The sequence below is a fragment of the Diabrotica virgifera genome, chromosome 1 (assembly GCF_917563875.1).
Source record: "Diabrotica virgifera virgifera chromosome 1, PGI_DIABVI_V3a".
NCBI classification, from domain to species: domain Eukaryota; kingdom Metazoa; phylum Arthropoda; class Insecta; order Coleoptera; family Chrysomelidae; genus Diabrotica; species Diabrotica virgifera.
This window is the reverse complement of record NC_065443.1, coordinates 314,883,562-314,909,963: the sequence shown is the minus strand read 5'-3', so window position 1 is coordinate 314,909,963 and position 26,402 is coordinate 314,883,562. Positions and strand designations below refer to the sequence as shown.

At 32.2% G+C, this 26,402-nt stretch overlaps 1 protein-coding gene across 1 annotated transcript in view; it reads right to left on the bottom strand.

The window, feature by feature from the left end:
• LOC126878618 (kinesin-like protein CG14535) overlaps window positions 1-26,402 on the bottom strand; it is a 122,769-nt gene that overhangs the window by 69,683 nt on the left and 26,684 nt on the right. The window contains exon 2 of the mRNA XM_050641448.1: window positions 593-686. Within this exon, the coding sequence (XP_050497405.1) occupies window positions 593-686 (94 nt within the window). The remainder of the gene's footprint in view (window positions 1-592; window positions 687-26,402) is intronic.

Below are 26,402 nucleotides of genomic sequence, written 5' to 3'. Positions count from 1 at the left end.
ACAGATCTATCTCTCAAAATATCAAGATGAGACTGGTGAATGCCCTTATATTCTCAATATTTCTATACGAAGCAGAGACTTGGACTCTTCGCGCATGCGAGCGCCAAAAAATTGATGCCTTTGAGATGTGGTGCTGGAGATGAATGCTGCGCATACCTTGGACAGCTCATAGGACAAACGTTTCCATTCTAAACCAACTCAATATTAAAAAAAGGCTGTCCAAAATATGTCTGCAACGAATTCTGCAATTCTTTGGTCACGTGGTTCACAGAGGCGACGAAAGTTTGGAGAGATTAATTAAAATTATTAAAATATGTCTGCAACGAATTCTGCAATTCTTTGGTCACGTGGTTCGCAGAGGTGACGACAGTTTGAAAGATTAATTGTTTCTGGAAACGTTTCGGGGAGAAGATCAAGAGGACGATCACCAACTAGATGGTCTGACCAAATAAAGCATTCAGCTGGAAACTCATTCTGCGAAGCTCTCAGAGCAGCTGAAGATAGAGACCAGTGGAGAAACATTGTTGGGAATATTGGAAGAAATCACGATCCTCAGTAAAGGGGAAACGACAAGAGAGAAAGAGAGACTTACCTAGTCCAGCTTGTCCGAAGCAAAAGAGGCAACCATCAGTACCGTTGATGACAGCATGGACAACATCGGTGAGGGCACTTGAACAAACCTCCGTCTGAAAGAAAAAATATATATGTAGTTAATATTTTCGGTATTATCTCGTTACCTCAATATCTATTTACTCGATATTATTATATGAAATCTGACAAAATCTAATAAATACAATACACGCCAGTCAATGGGAACAAGAACAGGATATTACCTCTGAATTCTATCCTACTGCATGGATTTTAATGAAATTTTGGACCTAGCCTCTACTTATCTCCTACTTTAAAGTCTACCCTATGCAGATGTCTGCTTTAATCTTGAAGGTGGTTCCCATCTCTTCTCGTGGGTGGATAATTTCTTGATTAAAGTAATTAATGAAGTGGCTAGAGAACACAATTCTAAGCAAAAACCACATAATTTTCAACCACGAATAACTCAAAAATAGTTGAGTTTTCAAAGAAAAAAATATAGAAGAGTTTTTGCTTAGAATTTTGTTCTCTAGGTACTTCCGTGGTTATTTTAACCAAAAAATTTTCCACCCCCGAGAAAGCAGATAAAAACACACATCGGCATAGTGTAGACTTTTTTTCTTGAGCTGTTCTCTACTTACTGTGAAAATATCAAGTAAATAGATGTAGTGGGATTGAATTCGGAGCTAAATAGCCTCATTGACAGCCCTAGTATTGTTATGACATTTAGTATTATATTATGGGATTGAGCCACAACAGACTGTTGCTGTAATGAAAATTAAATTTCTTAAACTGCTGTTTGATGTTTCGATTTTCAAATCTTCCTCAGAAAATTAAAAAAAAATAGGTTTGAAACTTCTGGGAAAATTTCATAAACTGATCTTCTTAGTAGACCGTTCTTTAACGGAAAAATATTGCAAAACCTTTAAATTTTAAAGAACTGCTTGGATTGACATGACATTTGGCATACACATAGCTAACAAGTCAAAGAAAAAAGTGATGTTGGGCCGATATGTGCTTTGGCCCCGGGGGTGCCTTTCACCCCCTCTTGGGGGTGAAAAAGTATTCGTCCACAGTAAGTCCGGAAATTGATAAACTGACTAATTTTAAGTAACTTTTGTTCTATAAAGTTTTTTCACTAAGTCAATACTTTTCGAGTTATTTGCCAGTGCATATATTCATTTTTTTCAACAAAATAACCACACTTTTAGACGGTTTTTTGCAAATATCTCAAATAGTAGGTACGTATTTTGTCGAAAAAATTTTCGCAGCAAAAATGTAGCTTGTAAAAAATTTTAAAAAATGGTGTATATATCACGTTTCTATACCTAGTAGAAGCAGAGTTATAGCTAATTAAAAATAGGTTCATATTCGTCAAATTCCAAATGGAATACTTTAACGTGAAATAACCAAAAATAAAGCACATTTCGCGGAAAACTCATTACGATTTATTTAAAGTGTTTACAAAAAGCTTCATTTTTGTTTTATAAAAAAAATTTTTAGCATCAAAGTAAACAAGTTACGCTCAAAATAAAGTTAGTCCCTTTTTATTTGGTAAAAAAATCGGGAATATCACCTCCTAATTAGTATCTCAAATGAACTTAATCGTTACGACTTCACAAGTTTCTTGACCCGTGTAAGTATTGTTTATATGATCTGTAAGTTTCATCGATTCAAAGTCCTTATTTTTGAAAGGGCTATAGTTAAAAGGGGTTGAACGAGTCACTCATCACGAATGTATGCAAATTTAGAAACACCAAATCTCAATCAATTTTTGTTTAACAGAAAAACAAAAAAATACGTGATATTTAGAAAAGCAATGCTGACTTTTTTGTTTTTCGAGATTTTTGGTATCTCTAACAACTTTTAAGTTATTAAAAAAAAAACATATATTTCAAAATTAAAATTTTTAAAAATTTTATTTTAAAACCAAATTTTTTCCAAAATAGGCACTTTGAATCGATGAAACTTACAGACCATATTATAAACACAACATAAGCAAAATAATTTGTGGATCGGTAACGATTAATTTAATTTAAGTTGCTAATTAGGGGGTGGTCTTCCCGATTTTTTTTGCCAAAACAAAGGCGACCAACTTTATTTTGAGCGTAAATTGCTTAAAGGGCCTAGCCGGGTAAGATGGTGAAAAGTGCCCCCAACTTGATTTAAATTCCATATAGGCCACTTTTTAGCACATATAGAGGAACTCACTTTCTGAAATTTTTAGCCCCCTAGGTGGTCACTTGACCCCCCTAGAGCCTAATTAGGCTTTTTATGTTTTTATTTTTTATCTCAGCCGCATCAAGAGCTATCCAAAAACTTTATTTAAACAAGTTGTAAGTTTCAAAAAGATCTATATGAACAAATTTTTTTTTTTTTTGGCGGGAAATTCGAATTTTTAGAACAATTTTAAACGTTTAAATAACTCTGAAAAAAAAACTAAGACACTCGTTTTTACAAAAATCAATTATAATGTGTATTTTTGCACAATATTTCACCCTGAATTTTTTCGGATTTTTAAAATTGGTGAAACGTACCTTTAAAAATAAAAAACCGCATTTTTTCGTTTTTTTTTTTTTTGTTTTTTGATACAATTTTATACATATTTTTCAAAAAAGGTAACAGCGTCACTAGAATAGGTAAAAAACTGAAAAATAATTGGGGTTTGCTTAATAAACATTTTTTGTAACACCATCTATTTTCAAGATACAGGGCGTTGAAGAAAACAAAATTTTACACATTTTTTACGATTTTGCTGAAACTACTGGCAACATTGTAATAAAACTTGGCGGATTTTAAGAGGTAGTTATTGTGCATGTTTTCACATACAATTAAGGATTTGATATTCATCATTGGCGCGCATAGGGGTAATGGTCTGAACTTTTTAAAGAGTAAAGATAGTACGCCACTGACATATTTCAAATTAACAATCGTTTTTGAATTCCCCGTTCAATTTCTGACAAAAAATCTATCTTCTTATTTTTTCATACGACGCGCCATTTTTATTCAAAAATTAAAAGATCTTAACCCTTACAAAGTATTCGAACTTCTAGTAGTTTCTACATCTACATAAACTCGTACATCCATTATAAAAATTAATTCGAATACTTTGAAAACGTTAAGATATTTTATTTTTTGCAACAAAACGGCGCGTCGTATGAACAAATGAGAAGATAGATTTTTTTATTGCAAATTGAACGAGGAATTCAAAAGTGATTGTCGATTTGAAATATGTCAGTAGCGTACTATCTTTTTTCTTTGAAAAGTTCAGACCATTACCCCTATGCGCGCCAATGATGAATATCAAATCCTTAATTGTATGTCAAAACATGCACAATAGCTACCTCTTAAAACCCGCCAAGTTTTATTACAACGTTGCCAGTAGTTTCAGCAAAATCGTCAAAATGTGTAAAATTTTGTTTTTTTCAACGCCCTGTATCTTGAAAATGGATGGCGCTACAAAAATTTTTTATTAAGCAAACCCCAATTATTTTTCAGTTTTTTACCTATTCTAGTGATGGTGTTACCTTTTTTGAACAATATGTATAAAATTGTATCAAAAAACCAAAAAAAAAAACCGAAAAAATGCGGTTTTTTATTTTTAAAGGTCCGTTTCACCAATTTTAAAAATCTGAAAAAATTCAGGGTGAAAGATTGTGCACAAATACACATTATAATTGATTTTTGTAAAAACGAATGTCTTAGTTTTTTTTTCAGAGTTATTTAAAAGTTTAAAATTGTTCTAAAAATTCGAATTTCCCGCCAAAAAAATTAAAAAAAAATTTTCATCTTTTTGAAACTTACAACTTTTTTAAATACATTTTTTGGCTAGCTCTTTATGCGGCTGAGATAAAAAATAAAAACATAAAAAGCCTAATTAGGCTCTAGGGGGGTCACGTGACCACCTAGGGGGCTAAAAATTTCAGAAAGTGAGTTCCTCTATATGTGCTAAAAAGTGGCCTATATGGAATTTAAATTGAGTTGGGGGCACTTTTCACCATCTTACCCGGCTAGGCCCTTTAATGCTAGAAACTTTTTATAAAAACATAAATTAAGCTTTTTTTAAACACTTTAAAAAAGTTATAATGGGTTTTCCCAAAAAGTGCTTAATGTTTTGGATATTTCACTTCGAAGTCTTCTATTTGAAATTTGGTGAATATGACTCTATTTTTCATTGGCTATATCTCTGGTTTTACGAGGTCCAGAGACCTAACGCGTACACCATTTTTTAAATTTTTTATAGGCTATATTTTTTCTAAGAACGATTTTTTCAAAAAAATACTTACTTTTTGAGTTATTTGCGAAAAAACGTCTAAAAATGTAGTTATTTTGTTGAAAAATGAACATATTCACTCGCAAATAACTCGAAAAGTGTTGTCTTGGCGAAAAAGCTCCATAGAACAAAAGTTACTTAAAATTTGTCAGTTTATCCATTTCCGGAGTTATTTTAGACTTATATTTTTTCACCCCTAAAAGGGGGTGAATGTCACCCCCAGGGCAAAAGCACACATCGGCGCAATATCACTTTTTTTCTTTGACATGTAAGCTATGCGTATGCCAAATTTCATGTCAATTCAAGAGGTTCTTTAAAATTTAGAGCAAAACCCGTAAAAGAATGGATTATACTGTAGGTTATGTGTACTTTCCATACAAATGAAATTTTAATCGAAAATTTCTTCCAATAGTCCTAACAATTTTTTCCATTGGTCTCTATCTTCAACTGCTCTAAGAGCTTCGCAGAATGGTGTTGCAAATAGTGTGATGTTAATGCCTTCTAGGCCCAAACTAATGAAAACTCTCTATCTTGGTTCAAATACATTATATTTACAGTCACCTCCATCAACGATTAACCATAACAATGTGTTTACATATAACCGTAACGACCTACCTTCACATTACTTAAATACTGACTACTACAAATAATAATTATCTGTCTATCTCCCCATACTGATTGCTCAGCATGTTTTTATACCGATCTAAATCATAACAAATATAGTTCAAGTTCACACATATTAAACATGTGATACAAAACTATAAACTATTGTTTTTATGTCTGTTCAATACCCTAAAGGTTAATAATATCATATTTAAATTATGATTTATACAGAGGGTTCATATTATACTACAATGGGTTTCCAGCTGAATTCATAATTTGGTCGATCCATCTAGTTGGTGATCTTCCTCTTGATCTTCTCCCCCGAACGTTTCCAGAAACAATTAATCTCTCCAAACTATCGTCACCTCTGCAAACCACGTGAAGGAATAATTGCAGAATTCGTTGCAGACATATTGTGGACAGCCTTTTTTTAATCTCGAATTCGTTTAGAATGGAAACATTTGTCCTATGAGCTATCCAAGGTATGCGCAGCATTTTTCTCCAGCACCACATCTCAAAGGTATCAAGTTTTTGGCGCTCACGTGCGCGAAGAGTCCAAGGCTCTGCCCCGTATAGAAATATTGAGAACACAAAGGTATTCACCAGTCTCATCTTGATATTTTGAGAGATAGATCTGTCTTTTCAAACTTTAGTTAGGTGACTCATCGCATTTTTTACCATACCAATACGTCTCCTAACTTCTGCTTCACAGTTATCATCGTCTGGTATACTAGACCCGAGATAGACAAAGCTATTTACTATCTGGTATTCTTGTAACATATTAGTCAGTTGGATAGTGTGCAATCTAGCGACCAACATTATTTTTGTCTTAGATGTTTTATTGATTTTCAGACCAACTTTATTGCTTTTGTACTCAACTCTTCGCAGGACATCAAACATTTCTTGCTCACTTGCTGCTAAGTTTAGTGTCATCAGTTAATCTTAAATTGGACATTTTCCTATCAGCTACTGTTACTATAACGGCCCATCCTTCTAAAGCCACCCTCATGACATATTCACCATAAATGTTGAATAAGTCAGGTGACAATGCGCATCCGATCTTATGGACTCAAGTAATCTGTGGTTGAAAAAACATTGTTTTAAATGATGTTACTGCCACCAGTGGTATCAAATTCTGACTATTTTTCTGTGTTATTTTTGTGTTAGTTTGTTTGTATAAACTGTATTGTAGATGTGATTGCTGAAAAAATTCAAATTTAAAATGAAATTAAATTCCATTACCATTTTTTAAATTTCAATAACTATTCAATAGCATTATTATAACAATCATTTGTTTAATCAAATTAAAACTTAAGGCTTTTGTTCAAAGTTGTGGTGTGTGTTGCATATGGGTGTTAGACTTTCGATGATCTCTTCTTCATTCGGCTCTTGTTGTATTTTCTTGTTATTGACTTCTTCTTTTTAATTTTCTATTGACCTAATTTTCTTTTTAATTTCCTCCGGAGTGGAAATAAAAAACCTTAAACAGTAGTTAATTAAAAATGTAATTTTCCTTAGACCAACAATTGTGGGTCGATCTCATATAAATATAATATGAACTAAATTAAACACGCCACGAGAAAACAGTTTCAGAACTTGGTTATTCACATATTTTTATTATTATCACGTGGAGCCCCTTATAGTAGTCAAAAAACAAAATAACAAAGAGTAAGGGAAAGTGGGGGAATGGTGCGCGGCGGGTAATCGTGCGCTGCATTGTATTTGAAATTCCGTGGAAGATTTTACGAACTCAACCAGTCCTACACCTTTCAGCCGATCTCATGAACGGTTTACGCCATTATCTTCAGTCGACCATTGCACGTGGACTAAGTCAGATTCGATTATTGAAAATTACAAGAATTCTTCTAGTCTTTTTGCTCCAAAAAATAGGATGGTAAGTCCTTAGGCTGTATTCAATTGCTTTGGACTTATTATTGATTTAAATAATGTTGTTTAACGTGTATTTTGGTGCATTTGTTGGTTGATAGGGTTCAGTAGTTTTCCGTTTGTGATGATGATTAGTATTTAGGGCACAAAGGGGTAATAGTGCGCAGGTGTGCGCACGTTTACTCCACAAACAATGAAATGGTAAATATAAAAATTACCATTTTTATTGCCAGATGCCACGAACCAGACAGAGAAAAGAAAAAAAAACAAAAAAAGGCAAACAAAAAAAGAAGACAGTGCAGAAAGAGCTAACAACTGAGTCGTCTGATGTAACAGACGGTTATTTGTCAGATATTATCGATGAAGACGAATTAGATGATGTTGAATGAAGCTTCATTCCACCACCATTAGAAAAACCAGCTGCACGTAACGAGACATGCTCTATTTGTGGGGAAAGAGGGAAAAAAGGATTATGATATACATGTGTGCTATGTACCTCTGGAAATCACGCAGAATGTACAGCTGTAAATACCCCAGAAAATTATAAATGCAACTTTTGTTTACGTTAAAAATATGACATTTAAGTATACCATACAATTCTTATTTCTTCATAACATTTTTATACTTTTGAAAGAAGTGTTTTTATTACATTAATTTTAAATTAATGTTTTTTTTCTAACATTAATTTAGTGCGCACCAGTTCCCAATCTGTGCGCATGATTACCCTCATGGGTGGGGAATCGTGCGCAAAGGCAGTTCTTTTCTTTTTTTAATATAATGCTTTTGCACTTTGTATTTCTCTAAAACTTATTTTACATATGCAAAGTAGAATAGTTAGGGCTTACTCTAACGTACTGGATGTTATGATAGATTGAAAGAATTTACAATAGAATTGATTTCTGCTTAAGTGCGCACCATTCCCCCACTTTCCCTTACACGTTAAATAATACAAAACTGTACATTTTTTATACTCAAAATAATATAATAACCAAAATGTGATTACGAGATCGACCTCAGAGAATCGCCCACTCAACATAAAACCTCTCCATTAAATAAAAATTGCTTTGGGTATTTTTAAGAAATTAAAGACATTATCTTTGGAAGTAATTACTTTTCTAAATAAAAATTTGGATCGGTAGCATTGGTCGTTCGAGAAATGATTATAGGTAAGTACATTAGTATGGGGGCTTGAGTTACATATTCTGAAAATTTAGTGAAAAATCCTTTGTAAAAGGTATAAATTTTTTTTATTAAAATCCCCTTAAGGACTACATCACAGTACGTTTTAGATTTTTAACAAAATCATCATCAGTGTTAACAACAGGTTAATTGCAAGCTAAGCAATCAATTGGACATGGCAGGAGGCTTATGAACATAATTAAAATAAGAAAAACATCGTATCTGGGCCACATACTTAGTAACGATAAATACTCTGTGCTACACGTCATCATGCACAGAATAGTAGATGGAAAAAAGGCTTGGGAAGAAAGAATAAAACTTTGCTAAGGAATATCAGAGATTGGACTAACATCAGTGTTGAATAGATATTTCACGTTGCAAAAAGCAGAGAAGCGTTTCAAAAAGTGATCGCCAGCCTTCGTTAGAATACAGCACAAGAAGAAGAAGAAGCCATCAAAGAAATACCAGGATGAGAACCCTTTAAATGGTATATAATTATATATTATAGTAGCATATTTGCTTAAAATTCCATAGGATGGATAATATTTATAAAGAAATATGCCCTTCGGTAAGATATGGTTATCCAAAATTTTATACTTTTAATGATTTTTGATATTTACGATTATTTTTAAATTTCTCATTATAACTTTTTTTATTGTGTATTTAGGTATATACATTGTACAATAAAAAGAAAGCCTATTTTCTTTACGTTAAAATGGTGTATTGTAAAACATTCTAGGACTGTTTTGAAACAAGATATTGTTATCAAAATGTGACATATACACATGCACTAGGTTCCAGTAAGTTGGAACCATATGAAAAACTGTTTTGAAGTTATACTTCTTTACCGGCGATATGAGGGTGAATTTTTATATGTTAAAACCTATGATCCCGGCGCATGCGCATTATAACTTTGTTCTGATTGGATGTTCAAATGACATGTCAAAAATTATTCAATATGGCGGCTGTGGTACAGCTGTAGTTTGATTATTTATGGTTGTTGCGTTTTAAAATTTGTGTGAAAAGAAACAACAAACAAAAGTTAGTTAATAGTTTTACTGCCTTTTTAAATAGTTTTTATATACCTATATTTTTGGACTTTTGGACTATTTTGGACAGGAAAACTCATTCTAATTTGGTAAGTAGTTTTTATTATAATCATATTGTAATTATACATTTGGATTAGGTTGAAATACAGTAGAACGTCGATTATCCGAACTAATTGGGGGACATAGGTGTTCGGAAAACCAATTTGTTCGGATAATCGAACTACAATATATTGATACATATTTATAGTCATACATATTTATCCACAAGTGAATAAAAGCCATATTTATATACCTACATATTTATTTATATCTTGATAATGACAACTAGCAACTAAACAAAAAAGTGCAGTCTTTGCAACAACATAATTATTTTTGGATACAATATTGAAGAAAATTGAAGATATTTTAAGAGTCAATTACTAACGCTTGATCGGTATTCGAGTGCGGGACGCGGGAGTCGATAGTTCGAATAAGCGGTCGTTCGGTTGATCGACGTTCGGATAATCGACGCTCTACTGACATTTATTTTCTCAAGAATGGGGATTTTAAAGAGAAATCCCAAATTAGGTCCGATTTTTATTTTTAAATTATGATTTTTTGACGTAGATTTATTTATCTAGTAGGTATGTAATGCTTTGATTTACATACTTAATTTGATTACCAACAAAAGTTCTACCAATCTTCATCTAATATATTGTTTTCTTACTGTTTTGTTATATTTTAATATTTTCTTCCACAAAATTTAAACTACATAATTTAATTATATTCAAAACAACTGTCAAACAGTAAAACGTTCAGTTACCCTATTTTTCCACATGACAAATAATGTGGAATTGGACGAGTGAGTCTAGGCTTCGATTACGAATCAAAGCGCCCCGAACTTCACGGGTTCGATTCCCGATGCAAGTTTTTATTATTTTATGCATTTTATGATTGTAAGTATATTTGTTATATAATTTTTTTTTTCAGAAAATGCGTATTTAAAATTTTTGCCAACAATTATTATCGTTCAGAAATAATTTTTTCTTTGTGGCATTTTTCAATGTGTTTGTGTGCGTTTTATGCTTTTATTTTTTTAAATTTTTGGTATTGTCTTAAAAATCACATAATATGTAGTAGAAGTATAACTTCTTACGTGCGTACAAAGTACACACACATTCTTTTTATTATTAACTTTATGAAAAAAAAATAATTCCTTATAAAATGCTCTGCATAATCTAAAATTTAAAATGCAATCATCAGATATAAATTTTTATCAATAGTGTACGAGGTATGTTAAAAAATATGAATTTCGCTTAAGAGTAAAGTACCTTTATATTTCACAATATCGAAAACTGGTATTAAGAAAAGTTATTTGGAATTAAAAATCATGTTATAATAAGCAATTATATTCTTCTAATTGCAAGAAATAAAAAAAAATTAAAATTTTTCTCAAATTACAGATATTCTTGGATATCCTAGGGATGTCTTCTTTAAAAATAGTCCTAGAATTTTTGTAATACACCATTTTAAATTAAAGAAAATAGGTTTTTTATTCTACAATGTATATACCTAAATATACAAGAAAAAAGTCATAATGAGAAAATTTAAAAAATAATCATTAAAAATATCAAAAATCATTAAAAGTAGAAAACGTTAAAAAGCAAACTTGCTTTAAAAGAGCCGCACAACCTTATACAGTAAACCATTTTAAAGGCAATTGACTACTCTTTCTACTAAATGTACAATTGCTTATATAGTCGGTTCGCTAAACTCAGACGCAACTGGCTAGATATTTTAGTGGATAATTTTTTTGTTTTTTGCCGATTTTGCAAAAATTTGCAAAATTACTAACTATTTAGTGATTATTAACTATTTAGTAATTATTTTTTGCCAATTTTACTAAAATTGGCAAAATTACCGACTAAAATATCTAGAAAGTTGCGTCTGAGTTTAGCGAACAGACTATACCTAGAAATGCGTAGAAAAAAGTTACAGAACAATGTTTGCGAAATAATGTGGAAAATGGCCCAGAAATGCTGTGAGCGGCGAACTTTGATAACTCCTATTTCGGAAACTGTAAATAACAACTATACATTTATCTATTGAATAATTATTATTTTACCGTAAAAATTATTGTCAATAATTATATTTTCGGCATTTCTCATTTTTTTTTTCACAAAAGCGGTCTCACTATAATACCTTAAAGCAGCGTAAGGTGCAGAACTTTCTCAGAAATCGTTTCTGCGTTCCATGAGTCGTGTAACTATGCAGTTAGGTCTTTATTACTCCTTTTTTGGGCAATTTAACTTCTGATTTAGAATCTGGAGACTTCCTTATAATTATATGCTACGGATAACCGCGGTTTAGCGAGCCAAGTAACTTTTATACAAGTTAATCTCTTTGAAAAGGCCATTATTCCTGCTGGCTTGAGGACGTCGCGGATTGCCGTTTGGCGGCCGACCGTGTAAAATAATTATTTTCTTTATTTTAAAGAAGACTTGATTGACTTGGTCAAAAGACAAGAGTTATTGTCTTCAAACTAAATTAGCTATTGTTTGTGTCACGACGGGTTTTCGACGAAATAAGTTGCCAATTTACCACTAAACTAACTAGAAATAATGTCAGAAATTCATATGATCAGTGATGAGTTCCATCGTTATTTTTTATGAACATTTATTTTATCTAACAATAAAATTTTGACAGCTGTTGTTTTCAATACTTTCACAAAAATTATTACAAATTAGTGTCACTACAGCTGTTTTGGCTCAGTGCCTTTCTCAAAGGATGTAATTTTATTATGCTCCTTCAGAATTATTGATTAATTCTCCTAGATGTATCAGTGTAATCATATATTTTTTTAATCCTTTATAAAAGGTATATTTGTTAAAATCCCTATACAGGGCTACATCAAAGACATAACTAGTTTTCAATCGGTTGACCGATCATCTTCAGTGTAATCCTAAAATTGTATAACCAGATAAAATGATGCAAAGTATTTAAAATGCTGACTAAGGTAGGCTATACTCACTCAGAATCTAACATGCCAACCACCAAAATAAAAAATATTTGGGTATAAACCCTTTATAATTAATCCGTCATAGGAACATATGAAAAAGATGTGGTTTTGAACATGGATGTATAAAATATTCAATGTTTCACGCTCGAGGTACCAATGATCTCAATTTAACTAGTTCACATCATGGCTGTATGGAAGCAAGTGATTTTGATAGCGGAAATTCTGAATGATGACATGAGAGGAATCACAGTTCCAGAGGAAGTTATAATTTCCCTGTTGGTTTTGTGATATTTATTTTAAAGTTTGTTAAATTATTAACAATAAAAACAGTCGTTTCCACTGTGGTAAATAGTCTATTAAAATGAAAATAGACTTGATGAATCTTAGAATATTGTAATGAAAGAAATAGGCAAACCACATTACACGTAAGACAGAAAACTTAATAAACGTTATCAAGCCCTTTATATGTGATATTTAGGGCTTAGAAAAGCAATTGTATGTTTATTTACAGTTATCAGTTATATTAGAATGATTGGAAGTTGTTATAGTATGTGGAAGTACCATAAAAGATCACTATGTGGGTGACAGAGGTGTAGAACTGTTTTCTGATCTATGAGGGATATATTAAGACAAGCTCAGATTCATGCGACCATTTCTCAAGATCCCTGCAGGCTACCTGGAACTCTAAGGGTTCGACAAAACAGACCATCATATGATATAGTTAAACATAGGGGAGAGGGTTGATGTTAGAGGTTTATGAGATTATAATGAAAATGTAACATGAACGGGACCCAGAAAGAGTAGTGAGACTATTAAATTTAGTTACGGTATGAATATGTGGGGTGAAGATAGTAATAGAAAAAGTATGGATGAAAATTTAGAGATGAATAGGTATGTATGTGGGTGATGATAACAGATGTTGGTTTGTGTGTGTATAATTAGATAGATGATAGTGGTTAATGCATAGAGATGAATAAGGAGAGAAAATCATTATGGATTGTGTCAAATCAACTGTAAATGTGACTGTAGGAAAGTGATGGAATAATAAATAGGTGGAAAGTAATATTGTAATTAAAAAGTAGTTAAGAAAAAAGTTGTCGATGAAGTAGATGGAAGTCCCGGTTGAACGAAATATGGCGGTTGATACAATTTGGAATTTTTTGTTTTTCTTTGACTATTTCTAGGTCCTCGTACAAGTCCAACTTTAAGAAGTTTTTCTGTGGGATATTGTGTAGAAGAAAGACGTCATCTGGGATGTTTAGAGTATGATTTTTCTCTTTAAGATGTTGTGAAAAGGTAGAGGTATTCTCTCTTTTGATGTGTTCAAGAGAGCGAGAAGCAAGTGATCTTCCTATGTAGGTGGCATCACACTCAGAACATTGTAGTTTATAAACACCACTATGGTTCATATAATTGATAATATCTTTGGTGTTAGATAGAGACTGTCCTAAGTTGTTGGATAACTTAAAAGAAATTTGAACGTTATCTACTGATCTTTTTATAATATTTGAAATATCCCCAGACAGTATATCTTCGTGGAAAGGTATGGAAACATAAGTAGGTTTGGTTGTCAAATCCCTAGGGAACGCAGCATGTCGTAAGACCTTGAGCTGTCTTTTATGAATGAGCTTGCTTATGATGCTTGGATCGTATCCGTTGTTGAAAGCAATTTGACGTAGTATATTTAATTCTTTCTTGTAGTTGGATTGTGATAAGGGGATGGTTTCAAGACGGTGTATGTAACTGTGAAAAGCAGCAAGTTTGTGTGACATTGGATGGTTGGAAGATGCTGGAATAACATGGTCGGTCTGTGTTGGTTTTTCTATAGATACTGCATTCGAAGTGGTCATTTAATCTAGTAATAGTAAGGTCTTGGTTTCCTATAGATACTGAATTCGAAATGGTCATTTATTCTGGTAATAGTAAGGTTGAGATCGAGAAAACCTTTAATCTTTAACACGGCTTTCACTTGTGTCCCGCAAAAATAAAAGATCAATGTGTATATTTAGATTTCTTTAAAGTGTGTATATTATTTGCATTTAAATTTTTAAACGGCCCCTCTTTATCAATCCATTTGAAAGAAAATGGGCCGCATTCAAAGAACAAAAAATTGTTTACAAGTTGCGTTTCTCGTCTGAAAAATGTCAGCGAGCGAAAAACAGAAGGGCACGTCGCTTTTTCTAGTCGAAAGTTACAAACCCCACGGAACGAAGGGAATTATGTGAAACAGTTCCATAGCAAGAATTTTAAAAATCTCAGAAAGATTGAACACGACTTTTACATTTGTGCTTTTTCTACTGCAGGTTGATCAGTTCTCGCGTTTCAGAGAGAGAAGATAGATGCGATATAACAAGCAGGGGTGTGTTTCATGGGCGTACTACGTGGCTAAAAGGCAACAAGTAATGATTATTTGATGGAAGTTCAATTTATCTGACAATAAAACACTTAAAACTATTGATCCAATAGTTCCACAAAATGTATTACAAATTAACGTCACTACAACTTACTGGCGAAGCGTCCATGTAACCACTGTTACCATTGGTAGCAGTTAAAAATCTTGCAAATAAATATTTTATGACGATGAAGAATTCCATTTACCAATAGAAATATATTATTATATTATGTGTTAATTGTACCTAATTCAGTAAATAGCGAGTTTATGTGACTCAGTTGCACTTTATTATACTCTGTTACCAGTTTCATTTGTGGTTACAAAGGTTATATTATACTCGCTGTCGCTAGGGACCGGCTAGTGTCTGAAAATTTTGAAGGAGCGACGGCGACGGCGTAAGCGCGCTGTGTATATCAGTAGCCCTGTTACCAGATTTAAATTTGGTTACAGTACCTATAAAAAGCGTGCGTGCAGTTAACCATGGATGAGTGTCGCTGCGTAATCGATCAACTTCTTGAAAAGTAATTCTTCTTGTATAATTTTGAAGAAAAAAATGAGATTATTGAAAATGAAAGATCTTTTTAAAACAATTTAAAAAAGGAATAAAAAAAGTAGTTGGATATTTTAAATTTAGTTGGTACAGTGAAAATCCTTGGTTATATTATGGTTGCAAGAAAAATATACTGTATTGTTGGCCATGTCTTCTGGTTTCTACAGAAAAATGGGTGAACCAGGTTCACGATTTAAATAGGTAGTTTTAGAGTTTTAAAAAGGAGACATGAAATTTCGCCGTTACCTACATCCTACATGTGAGATGTATACCCAATTTGATTTAGTTTGGCAAAACAAGAATCGAAATTTCTCTTAACCAAGCTTTTAAAGCAAATTTTGCTTTGTTAAAAAATTGCTAGGTATATCCTTAGCACACTTATAATAGATACCGTATGTTTTTTTGGTAAAACAAAAATTAGCGTTTCGTAGTCATTTTGAAGGCGACCACTCTGACAATCGAGGCAATTACAGGGAATTGTTAACATTAATTGCCAAAAAAAGATCAAAAATTTTGCCAACATCTAGAAACATCAACACTGTTTTTTTCTAGAGTTTCAAGTGATATACAAAATGATATTATTGAAGCTATATACTTATACATTTAGTCATATTATCTTCATTTTTTTAAATAAGATTTTTTGCATCTTGTTTTGGTAACACTTTAGAAAAAGTCACGCGTCGCCACTGCCACTACAGCTGATTTGACAAGTTATGGATTTTTGATATGAGTCTACACTTTATATTCTTTCCGAATAAGTTGGGTAGTGGGAGCTGTTTATCTCAAGCCGGTCACTCAAAATAATTATATCTGTATTTTTTACTTTATTAATTTCCGTAGATTCTAAGAAAGATACCTTAGGACCTTAATTTTTAATATGGAGAACTTTAAATTGACAATTTAAAGAATGATAATGTTCTAGAAACTGAAGTACATACCTAGAATTTGCTTTTCTATTATTAAAATCCCTTTTGTGTTCTGCTATAAGTTTGTTAAAGGTCCTGCCTGTTTGACCGATATAAGTTTGTATACCCCAAACCGCACTATATAAAAGTTCTTCTTCTTTCGGCTCTTCTTGTACTTAATATATTTGCTAAAGTTGTTATTTATTTTTAAAGTTGGTGTTAAGCCATGTTTTGTTTGTGTTTCTGTTTTAGGTGACATTTTGCCTGTATATGTAATTTGCCTGACTTGAAGAGGATTTCAGTTTTGATTATATTTTGGTAAAAAATGTAAATGTAAAAGTTTTATTGCAGAAACTAGTCATGTGAACTAATTTTATGGAGTCATTTAATTTTTTAAAAATGGAAAAGTATTTGCAGCTGTTATAGAAAAAACAACTATCAGTATTTTAAAATAATTTTTTTCGTAATTTAGGTTTTTTAGTTTTACCGGAAATTAATATTTTGGAGTTAACTGGTAACTGTGATGACCGCGCTAATAATCGGTAAAATGACGCACAATATGGTCAACATAATGCGTTGTAAAATAAAAAGAGATGAAACTAGCACAGGTGCGAAATTACCCGTATAAACCCATAAAACATGAGCACTTATAGTAGTTAACCACCTTTAGATGTTGATTTTTTTTCCTTTCGAGTAACAAAAACAAACGTCAAAAGTAGCTGAATAGTTTTTGCCTGAGAATATGGAAAAACTGTGTCTGTTTAAAAACTAGTTTTTAAATGAAAATATTTTAAAAAGTTAGGAAAATTATTAACTCATTGACCATAATCTTTGTTTTTTATTTATTTATGGACAGCCTTGCTTCCAAACTCACTCATTCCATTCGTTCTAACAGCTCCGTCAAAATTATTTAAAATTAAAAAATGTTAATGGCAGGTTAACGTCATACGTATAACTAAAGTCGACTAGGTCAACTAGCTAACGTCTAAAGGTTGGAAACTATTGTAAGTGGTAATGTTTTATAGGTTAATACCGATAATTTCCCACCTCTACTATTTTCATCTCTTTTTATTTCACAGCGCATTATGTTGTCCATCTTTTGCTTTATTTTGCAAGTTATTAACGCGCTCATCACTCTATAGCAATTGATGATTATTTAAAAGTTAGAATTGCTGTATTTTAAGATTTTTTTTTTAATTTTCTGTTTTTGAAATCATTAATTTATTCCATATTATTGCACCATATACTGTATAGTTAGGTTAAAATAAATACGCTTAATCATGCATATTTATAAGAACCTTTGGACCACAAATCACTCAAAACAGAATTTTTGATTATTTTGAAAACACTCCATATTATTGTTTAGCACAACTACTACAAATATTTTAATGTTATTGTTTAGTCCCACTATAATCACAATCCGCATTGTTTGTTGATCCCCTCCCAGCTGTTTATGTAATTATTGCCGTAACGCCACTGGTACATTGCGACAGTACAACAACTCCGAAATAATAAATTACACTGCAATTGTATTCATTAACTATATTGTGCCTGGCTACATTACCGACGATCCGTTTGTTTTACATAAACCGGCCCGAAAGAAGCAACAACAAACGGTAACGGTAGTATGGTAATTCGATTGTCTTAGAAAAACTTAGGGCCTAATTAATCGGGAAGTTTAAGTTAATCGGCTGCTAATAGTCGTTGGGAACTCCACTTGCACGTTTCAACATGCTAAAATAAAGTTGTTTACGTCGTTAAGATCGCTGGGAGTTTGTTTTGGGGAAAAGAATAGTTTGTTGTTGAGAGGAGATAGTCTGGTCGGTTGCAAAAGGTACGGGGTGGACCAAGAATCTTTATATTTATGCCTTTTAGTACAGGGAAATAAGATTTTCTCGTTACACTGATTTAGTCAGGCAAACAACAGTTGTTTTGAGCACTAAGAACCTATATACAAAAACCTATACATATGATTCTTGTAGTCAATTTTTTGGACTTAATTATTTATTAACAAGTTAAGGTGAAAAACGGTAAATTTAGCTTTTTCATATATCAACTGTTGCACATACGATGACCTATACATGTATAATATATGAGGTTATTATATGAGGTATAATATATGAGATTATATACTATATATGTATAATATATGAGGTTATTAGAAAGTTAGTTTCGATATGTACCTCAGTCTAGAAAACGCTGGTTTCTCAATTCGAATTGAGTATGTGTGCTACTACATACAAGATAAGAAGCAAGAAGACTGTATTGAGCTATATTTAGCCAAGTAAAATAAAACAGAAAGTAGCATGCATACATTTAATTAAATCATTAATATATACAATTTTAAATATGGCTTGATCAACGACACAAAATACCTTTTTCTAAGATTGAGAATAATTTATGTAGAGAGCGACAAAGACTTTGAGAACAATAAAAAACAAATACACTAATAAAATCGTTTTTTACAAGTTGTGAATAAACTTACTATAAACCAGATTTAGAAAATTCAATACGAGAAATAGATGATATAGATATTTTTATCGAACGATACTGTATCTACGGTTGTATCATACCGAAGTATCTTAGGAGACAAAGCACACACAAAGATTTCGACAAAAATGACGATATAAATGAATAGTATGTACGTTAAAATGGTATAATAACAATTAATTAACCTAAACACAGGCCATCGGTACATCATTCGCAAATATTTTACGGCTATCCCTACTTTTTCTGTCTTTACACGGCAAATTACTTGTAGTAAAATTCACACTGGTATGGACATGTAAACATTACTAGAATGTCATTCTACTTGACAATGTCATCATTAAATTTAAAGAGATGGCTTTTGGATGTTCTTGGATAACTATTATTTGTATAATTGCAAATTATTATTTCAGTTAATAAATGTGCTAATTTTTTTTACTATGTATTCGGTGATTGTAATATTTTATATGTACAACAAAAACTAATACTCAATCGAGAAAAGAGGAAAAGTGTTAAAGTGATTTTTTAACAATATATTGTTACTATGGAACGCTTACAATTTTAAACATTTTTAACAACAAAATACTTGGATCACAGAATATATCCTGATGTATTCTCTGCTTGGATCTAACATAGATAATAAAAAATAAATAACGTTTTTGCACGATTGATCATTTTTGACTGTTTACCGTGACAGATTTTACGTCAGTAGGTGACATTTACTAGCAACTCGACGGTAAGTACTCCAACTCGACGGTAAATAATTCACTTACCGTCGAGTTAAAAAATCTCCTAATTTTAATTTATTTTTTGAAAGAATAAAGAAAACTAACGAATTATTTATTTGCACAATTTCTAAATATGGAATTTTATCGTCTAGTTTATTAACGACTGTAAAAGTACGCTGGATGTTCGTTTTTGTATTGGGTACTTTTACAATCATTAAACCATCGGTTTGTTGGATGTCATTCATATTAATATTATAAAATTCTTCTCTTCTAAGGCACCAGATATTCCCAATATCATTGCGACCTACAAATTATGAAAAAATCTTCATTAGAGTATTTCTTTTACCTAAACTAGCTTATATTACCTTGTGAACTAGAAATTCTTCATCCGGTGCTTCCATCAGAAATTTTTCAAATTGCTCCCGTGTAAAAATGCTCGCTCTCTTAGGCCTATAGCCAACATTTTTTCTCTTCAAATACGCGATCATAGTTGAAAACTTGGAAATATCAATGATATCATAAAGAAAAACGGTGGATTTAATCACTGAATATTCTACCCAGAGGCTTCCAGGAGCTTTCAACTGCATATGTCTTTGAACGAAATATGCCAATAGAGTCTTTTCTTCGATTCTTAAATTCTTGCCTTCGCACCATTTTTTAAAACTTTGGTAGGTATTTTGATAACAGATTTTGGATTTTTCGGGAACAATTGCGGAACACCCCTCTTCCCAAGCCCGTTCAATTTCTTCAAATTCACTTTCGCTCATATTTTAATTTATAATAATCAAAATTGTACTTAAAATTATTGACAACTAAATAAAACCTCAATTCTCCATTGTTGTTATGCACCCTAGTTACTACCTAACAACCAAAGTATCTATCTTGATAAAATGAATGAAACTAGTCAATATGACGAAAATGTTTAATTTTATAATTTATAATGTTATCAATCGTGCAAAAAACGTTATAAGCATGTCGAACGTTAAGGGTAACCGATCTCAGACAATAATTGGAGTCGTCGCTCCGCTCCTCCTCCAAACAATTGTCTTCGATCGGCATAAAACCCTTACGGTTCTCCATACTTAATATATGTTCACGTCTATAATATAAGTTCAATACAATATAAGTTCAATACAATATAAGTTCACGTCTTAAATCAATTATTTATCAAAGACACAATCAACAACTCAAAATATTCCCGATGCCATGTCAAATATTTAAAACTGTCACTGTCTTGTCATCATATTCTATTTGACTCAGTGCGTTGTATAACAATAGCGAATATTCGATTTGGAAAATATCAGCACGGACATGGTGTCCATTTTTTTTTCGAATCCTGAAAAAAATAATAAATATTTTTAAAAAATTTAAACGCAGAATAAAAGACTAAATAATTATCGAGGGACGAAAGTCCCTTAGAATACATAAAAAGTTTTTTTTGAATGAGATATTTGAAATTAAAAATCACAATATATTTTCTCTTAGTTTCTCACCCCTGTAACTTATTAAAATAAACATTATAGAAGTTCTCAGGGACTTTCGGCCCTCGATAAGAACGTAATCTTTCATTTTTCAAAAATACTTATTAGTTTTCTCAGGATTCGAAAAAAATGAATCCCCATTTAAATACCATTGCAGACGAAAATACATACCCATCCCCTTAATAGTATGAAAAGCAAGTATGCTAAATTTGCAGTTACTCGAGCGTTATGGGGACCTATTGGGTTGCGAAGATTAGGTCCTAAAACCAAAAAAAAGTTAAGTTAAGTTTTCCATTTTTGTGGATACTTTACATTTTTTAATTTAGTTTTCCATTTTCAACAATCGTTTTTTTGCGATTATAGCGCCATCTATCCATAATTCGAAATAATTCTCGAATAAAAGTTACTTATTTTTACCTAAGGAATCCAAATCTGCAATAAAAAAATGGGGCTCCTAATGAAGATTTTAAAGTAACCCCCACCCCACCCAAGTACCGTGCTTACGACACCGTAAACGACAGAAACCTGCTGCAGAAAGTCTACGCCTACGCTATTCTTAAGGATTACCAACTCGTCAAACAGTGGAATCACTACTGCAAAATAGACAAATTTACGGTGAGTCTTGGGGGAAAAAGTCTCTGACGACCTGAAATAAACGCCTTGGTTCAGGGTAGCGTACTAGCACCTATACTTTTCAACATACACACCGATGATCAACCAACCCTAATTTTGCTATCATGTAGCAAAAACTTGATTCCGATATTCAGTTAGCAGTAAAAGTAATACAAGATAATTCGCTGCAGAACAAAATTAAGAGACGTTTTATATTTCAGTTGGTTCAGAGAGCGCCATAAACGCCCTTACGTAAGTTTTCTTTGGAATTTGGCCATGATGAATACGCAGGTAGTGAGGTGCAATTATTAGACCTCCCCGTGTCTTATTTTATTTATCATTCGCTTGGTTTGCAAGTAATAGAAACCACGAATAGACGTAACTAGAAGCTTGGCCCTGTTAAAGGTTTTATTTCTAGTACGTTATTTAAAGATAAAATATATTGCAAAACCTCTAAATTTTAAAGAACCGCTTGGATTGACATGAAATTTGTCATACACATAGCTAACAAGTCAAAGAAAAAAAGTAATATTCTGCCGATGTGTGCTTTTGCCCTAGGGGTCAGTTTCACCCCCTTCTGGTGGTGAAAAATATATGTTCAAAATAAGTCTGGAAATAGATAAAATGACTAATTCTTTTGTTCTATAAAGTTTTTTTACCAAGTTAATACTTTTCGAGTTACTTTCCAGTGAATATGTTAATTTTTCTACAAAATAACCACGTTTTCAGACGGTTTTTCGCAAATAACTCAGAAAGTAAGTATTTGGTCGAAAAAAAAATTCTAATCAAAAATATAGCAGGTAAAAAAGTGAAAAACATGGTGTATATATTAGGTCACTATACCTAGTAGAAGCAGAGTTATAGCTAATGAAAAATAGGTTCATATTCGTCAAATTCAAAATTGAATATTTTCACGTGCCATAACAAAAAGACGAAGCACTTTTGTTGGAAAAATTTATTTTACCTTTTTAGGTGTTTAAAAAATGCTTATTTTTGTTTAAAAAAAAATTTAATAAAGTTGGTCCCTTTTTGGTAAGAAATCTGAAAAATCACATCATCAATCAGATCATATGATCTGTAAGTTTGATTGGTTCAAAGTCCTTATTTTTGAAAGAGCTGTAGTTAAAAGGGCTTGAACGAGTCACTTATCACGAGTGTATGCAAATTTAGAAACACCGAATCTTAACCAATTTTTGTCTTACATGAAAACATAAAATGTAAAATATTGAGAAAAGCATTTTTCGACATTTTTTATTGTTTTTTTTTGGTATCTGTAACAATTTTTAAGTTATTTTGAAAAAAATGCATTTTTTCAAAATTAAAGTTTTTAAAAATTTTATTTTAAAACCAAATTTTTTCAAAAATAAGCACTGAATCGATGAAACTTACAGATCATATAAACACAACATAGGTAAGATAACTTGTGAAGCGGTGACGATTAATTTCATTTAAGTTGCTAGTTGGGGGATGATCTTCCTGATTTTTTTTTGCCAAAACAAAAGGAACCAACTTTATTTTGAGCGTAACTTGCTTACATTTGATGCTAGAAATTTTTTTTATGAAAACAGAAATAAAGCTTTTTTTAAACACTTTAAAAAAGTTGTAAAGTGTTTTCCCCAAGAATGCTTCATTATTTGAACATTTTCCGTTGAATTATTCTATTTGGAATTTTTCGAATATGAACCAATTGTTCATTAGCTATAACTCTGCTTTTGCTAGGTATAGAGACCTAATATATACACCGTTTTTTTCACTTTTTTATGGGCTATAGTTTTGCTAAGAATATTTTTTTTCGACAAAATGCTTACGTTTTGAGTTATTTGCGAAAAGCCGTCTAAAAACGTGGTTATTTTGTTGAAAAATGAACATATTCGCTTGAAAATAACTCGAAAAGTGTTGATTTGGTGAAAAAACTCTATAGAACAAAACGGACGGGGTCGAGTTCGCTCCCAATGGTAAGAATTTTACCTGAACTAAAAAAGGTAGAGTCCGAATTGGCTCCCATAGACAAAATTTATTTTACCTAAACATGTAAAAATATCACCCAGCGTTGTCACTTCTTTCAAATTTTCTCTTTTTGTTAGAAACAGGTACCTTCCTAGAAATATCTATGGGAAAGGAGGAAGACCTAACCCTTCGGTCCTAACTTAACTTTCGGGTATTAGAGTGTCGAGCGCAAACCGGCCGATTTCAGGTAAGAGCGCAAAACGGTCGAGCGCATACCGGCCGACACCGATAATTTGTATTAAAATTGCCACATATGCCAATGTTAAACTAAAACAAACTCTAAAAGTATTTGTCTAAAAGTATAATTTTCCTATAAAAAGTCTATATCACTATGTAAATTTCCTAAGCAGTATAAATATTACGCGATTTGGCAACAATGTCTAATGTTTCCGCGATTATATGAGAGCCTACCCGCATTCATGCGGGAGCCAATTCGTACCCTTCTAAAATATACCTGAACGAAGCAGAGCGAACTCGACTTCACCCAAAAAAATTTGCTGCTTAGAATTAGTCAGGTCAGTTTATCCATTTTGGGATCTATCTTGGACATATATTTTCACCCCTGAGATGGGGTGAAACTCACCCCAGGGCAAAAGCATACATCGGCACCAAATCACTTTTTTCTTTAACATGTTAGGTATGCGTATGCCAAATTTCATGTCAATCCAAGCAGTTCTTTAAAATTTACAGCAAAAACCGTGAAACAATGTACTATTCTCCGTAAATAAAACCTCCAAACTAAAATAAGTTTAGGTGTTAAGAAATCAGTTTTCAACATTCAATTTCATATCTGAACTTTATGTCCCAAGCATTTGATTTCCAAACTATTACCCTTTACCCTTAGGCATAAACTTCAACTGATAATGCACACGTACAGCATCATAACAGTGGCATAAAAACAAGTAACCACCTAGTGCAACCCACATTCGGGGGAAGCATAAAAGGGAATCAATCGGTGCCAAAGTTGGCGCTCACCCTTTAAATTGCCAAGTGCCCCAGATGTTCCATTACTTCCATTCAATATATGGATGAAGTTTATGGCCTGTTTTTATTATCGCGAATGCATGTCCCTTACACAGTAAAAATAATGGAACGATAAATCATTTTTAACGCAGAGTTATGTGAGAAGAAAAATGCACCGTTCGATTTTTAACTAAGGTGACAGCAGTTTGGGTGGTTGCAGAAGTGTACCTATACAGGGTGTCCCCGAAAATAGTGCGTTCCTTTAAGGTATGGATATAATACACAATTTAAAACAAAAAAGTCCTATAACATTTTTTTCTAAAGTTAAGCGTTTCCAAGAAAAAAATTACATTGTTCTCCATATAAGTGAATTTTTATTTTCATAAATTCAAATGACATGGCAACGTGTTGTAGAAGAACGTGTTGTGACTGTGGAAATTTAACCTAATCCCACCTCTTTTTTATATACTATGTGAGGTGTGATTTTTGGGGTTGTTGGCATCAGTAGGTACCTGCCTACAAAATAATTATTTCTTGCTTTAATAATGTATCATTTTTACTATTATCTGAGTTAATTAAGATTTTATAATTAAGGCTCGACATTTTACATAAGTTATAACTTTTAAAAATGAATAACCATTTTGAATTTCGTTGCAACACGAAACTACAGCCGCATCATTATTCCAGTTCAATCAGAGAGTGCAGCAAGCACCTCTACCGGTTTCGAAACTTATTAGTCTCTCATCAGGAGGCACATATGCTGCTCTCTCTGACCCAACTAGGACAAACCGCAGCGTGCAGTCACGGATTGCAATGAACGAAATAGCAGGGATGCTCTAGCGGCAATTTCTAGCAAAAAACTGAGTTTTCAATCTAATAGGACATAAAAAAACATAAAAAATGTCATTCTACGTCCTACCAGACTGAAAACAATGGGAACCTTCTCTGGTAACTCTGGTTAGTTGGTCTAAGAACCTTCTCTGGTTCTTAGTTTCTTTTTTATATATAACTTTTACTTAAATAACTATGGTTTAATTACTATAACGTTCATGCACCTGGGAAAATTATTTGTATTTAATGTTTTTCTGAAATCTATTGAAATATGGAATAATTTTAAACGAATTGATAAAATGTCAATTATCTACAATAAAAAACACTTGATCATCTTACTAAACTACACACACCGGCAAAATTAGCCGAACACCTTAAAAATGGGACATGTTTGATGTCTTGAATTTCCTAAACCACTGGTCCGATTTGAGTGATTCTTTTAGCATGTTATAGCCTTATTATTTAAGAATATCGTTATAATAATATTGTTGCTAGGCAGGTAAATATCATTTTATACCGGGTGTACCAAGCATACTGTGTTTTTTTCTTAAAGTTTGGAACACCCTGTGGAATATTCTAGCACATGTAAAATATTAAAAGTAATACTGGATTGTAAACTTAGGCTTTCTTAACATGTTCCTTTTTGATTTATTTACTTATGTAAGATAATAAAAAAGTTATGTGCGTTAACAACTATCCATGTTTTTCATCAATTAATCCTCATAGTAGGGGAGGAAACTATACTAAATATGCAGTTACTCGAGCGTTATGGGGACCTATTGAATTGTGAAGAGTATGTGCTAAAATCATAAAAAGTTTAAGTTAAGTTTTCCATAAAGTGGGGGACTTTTCATTTTTTAATTTAATTT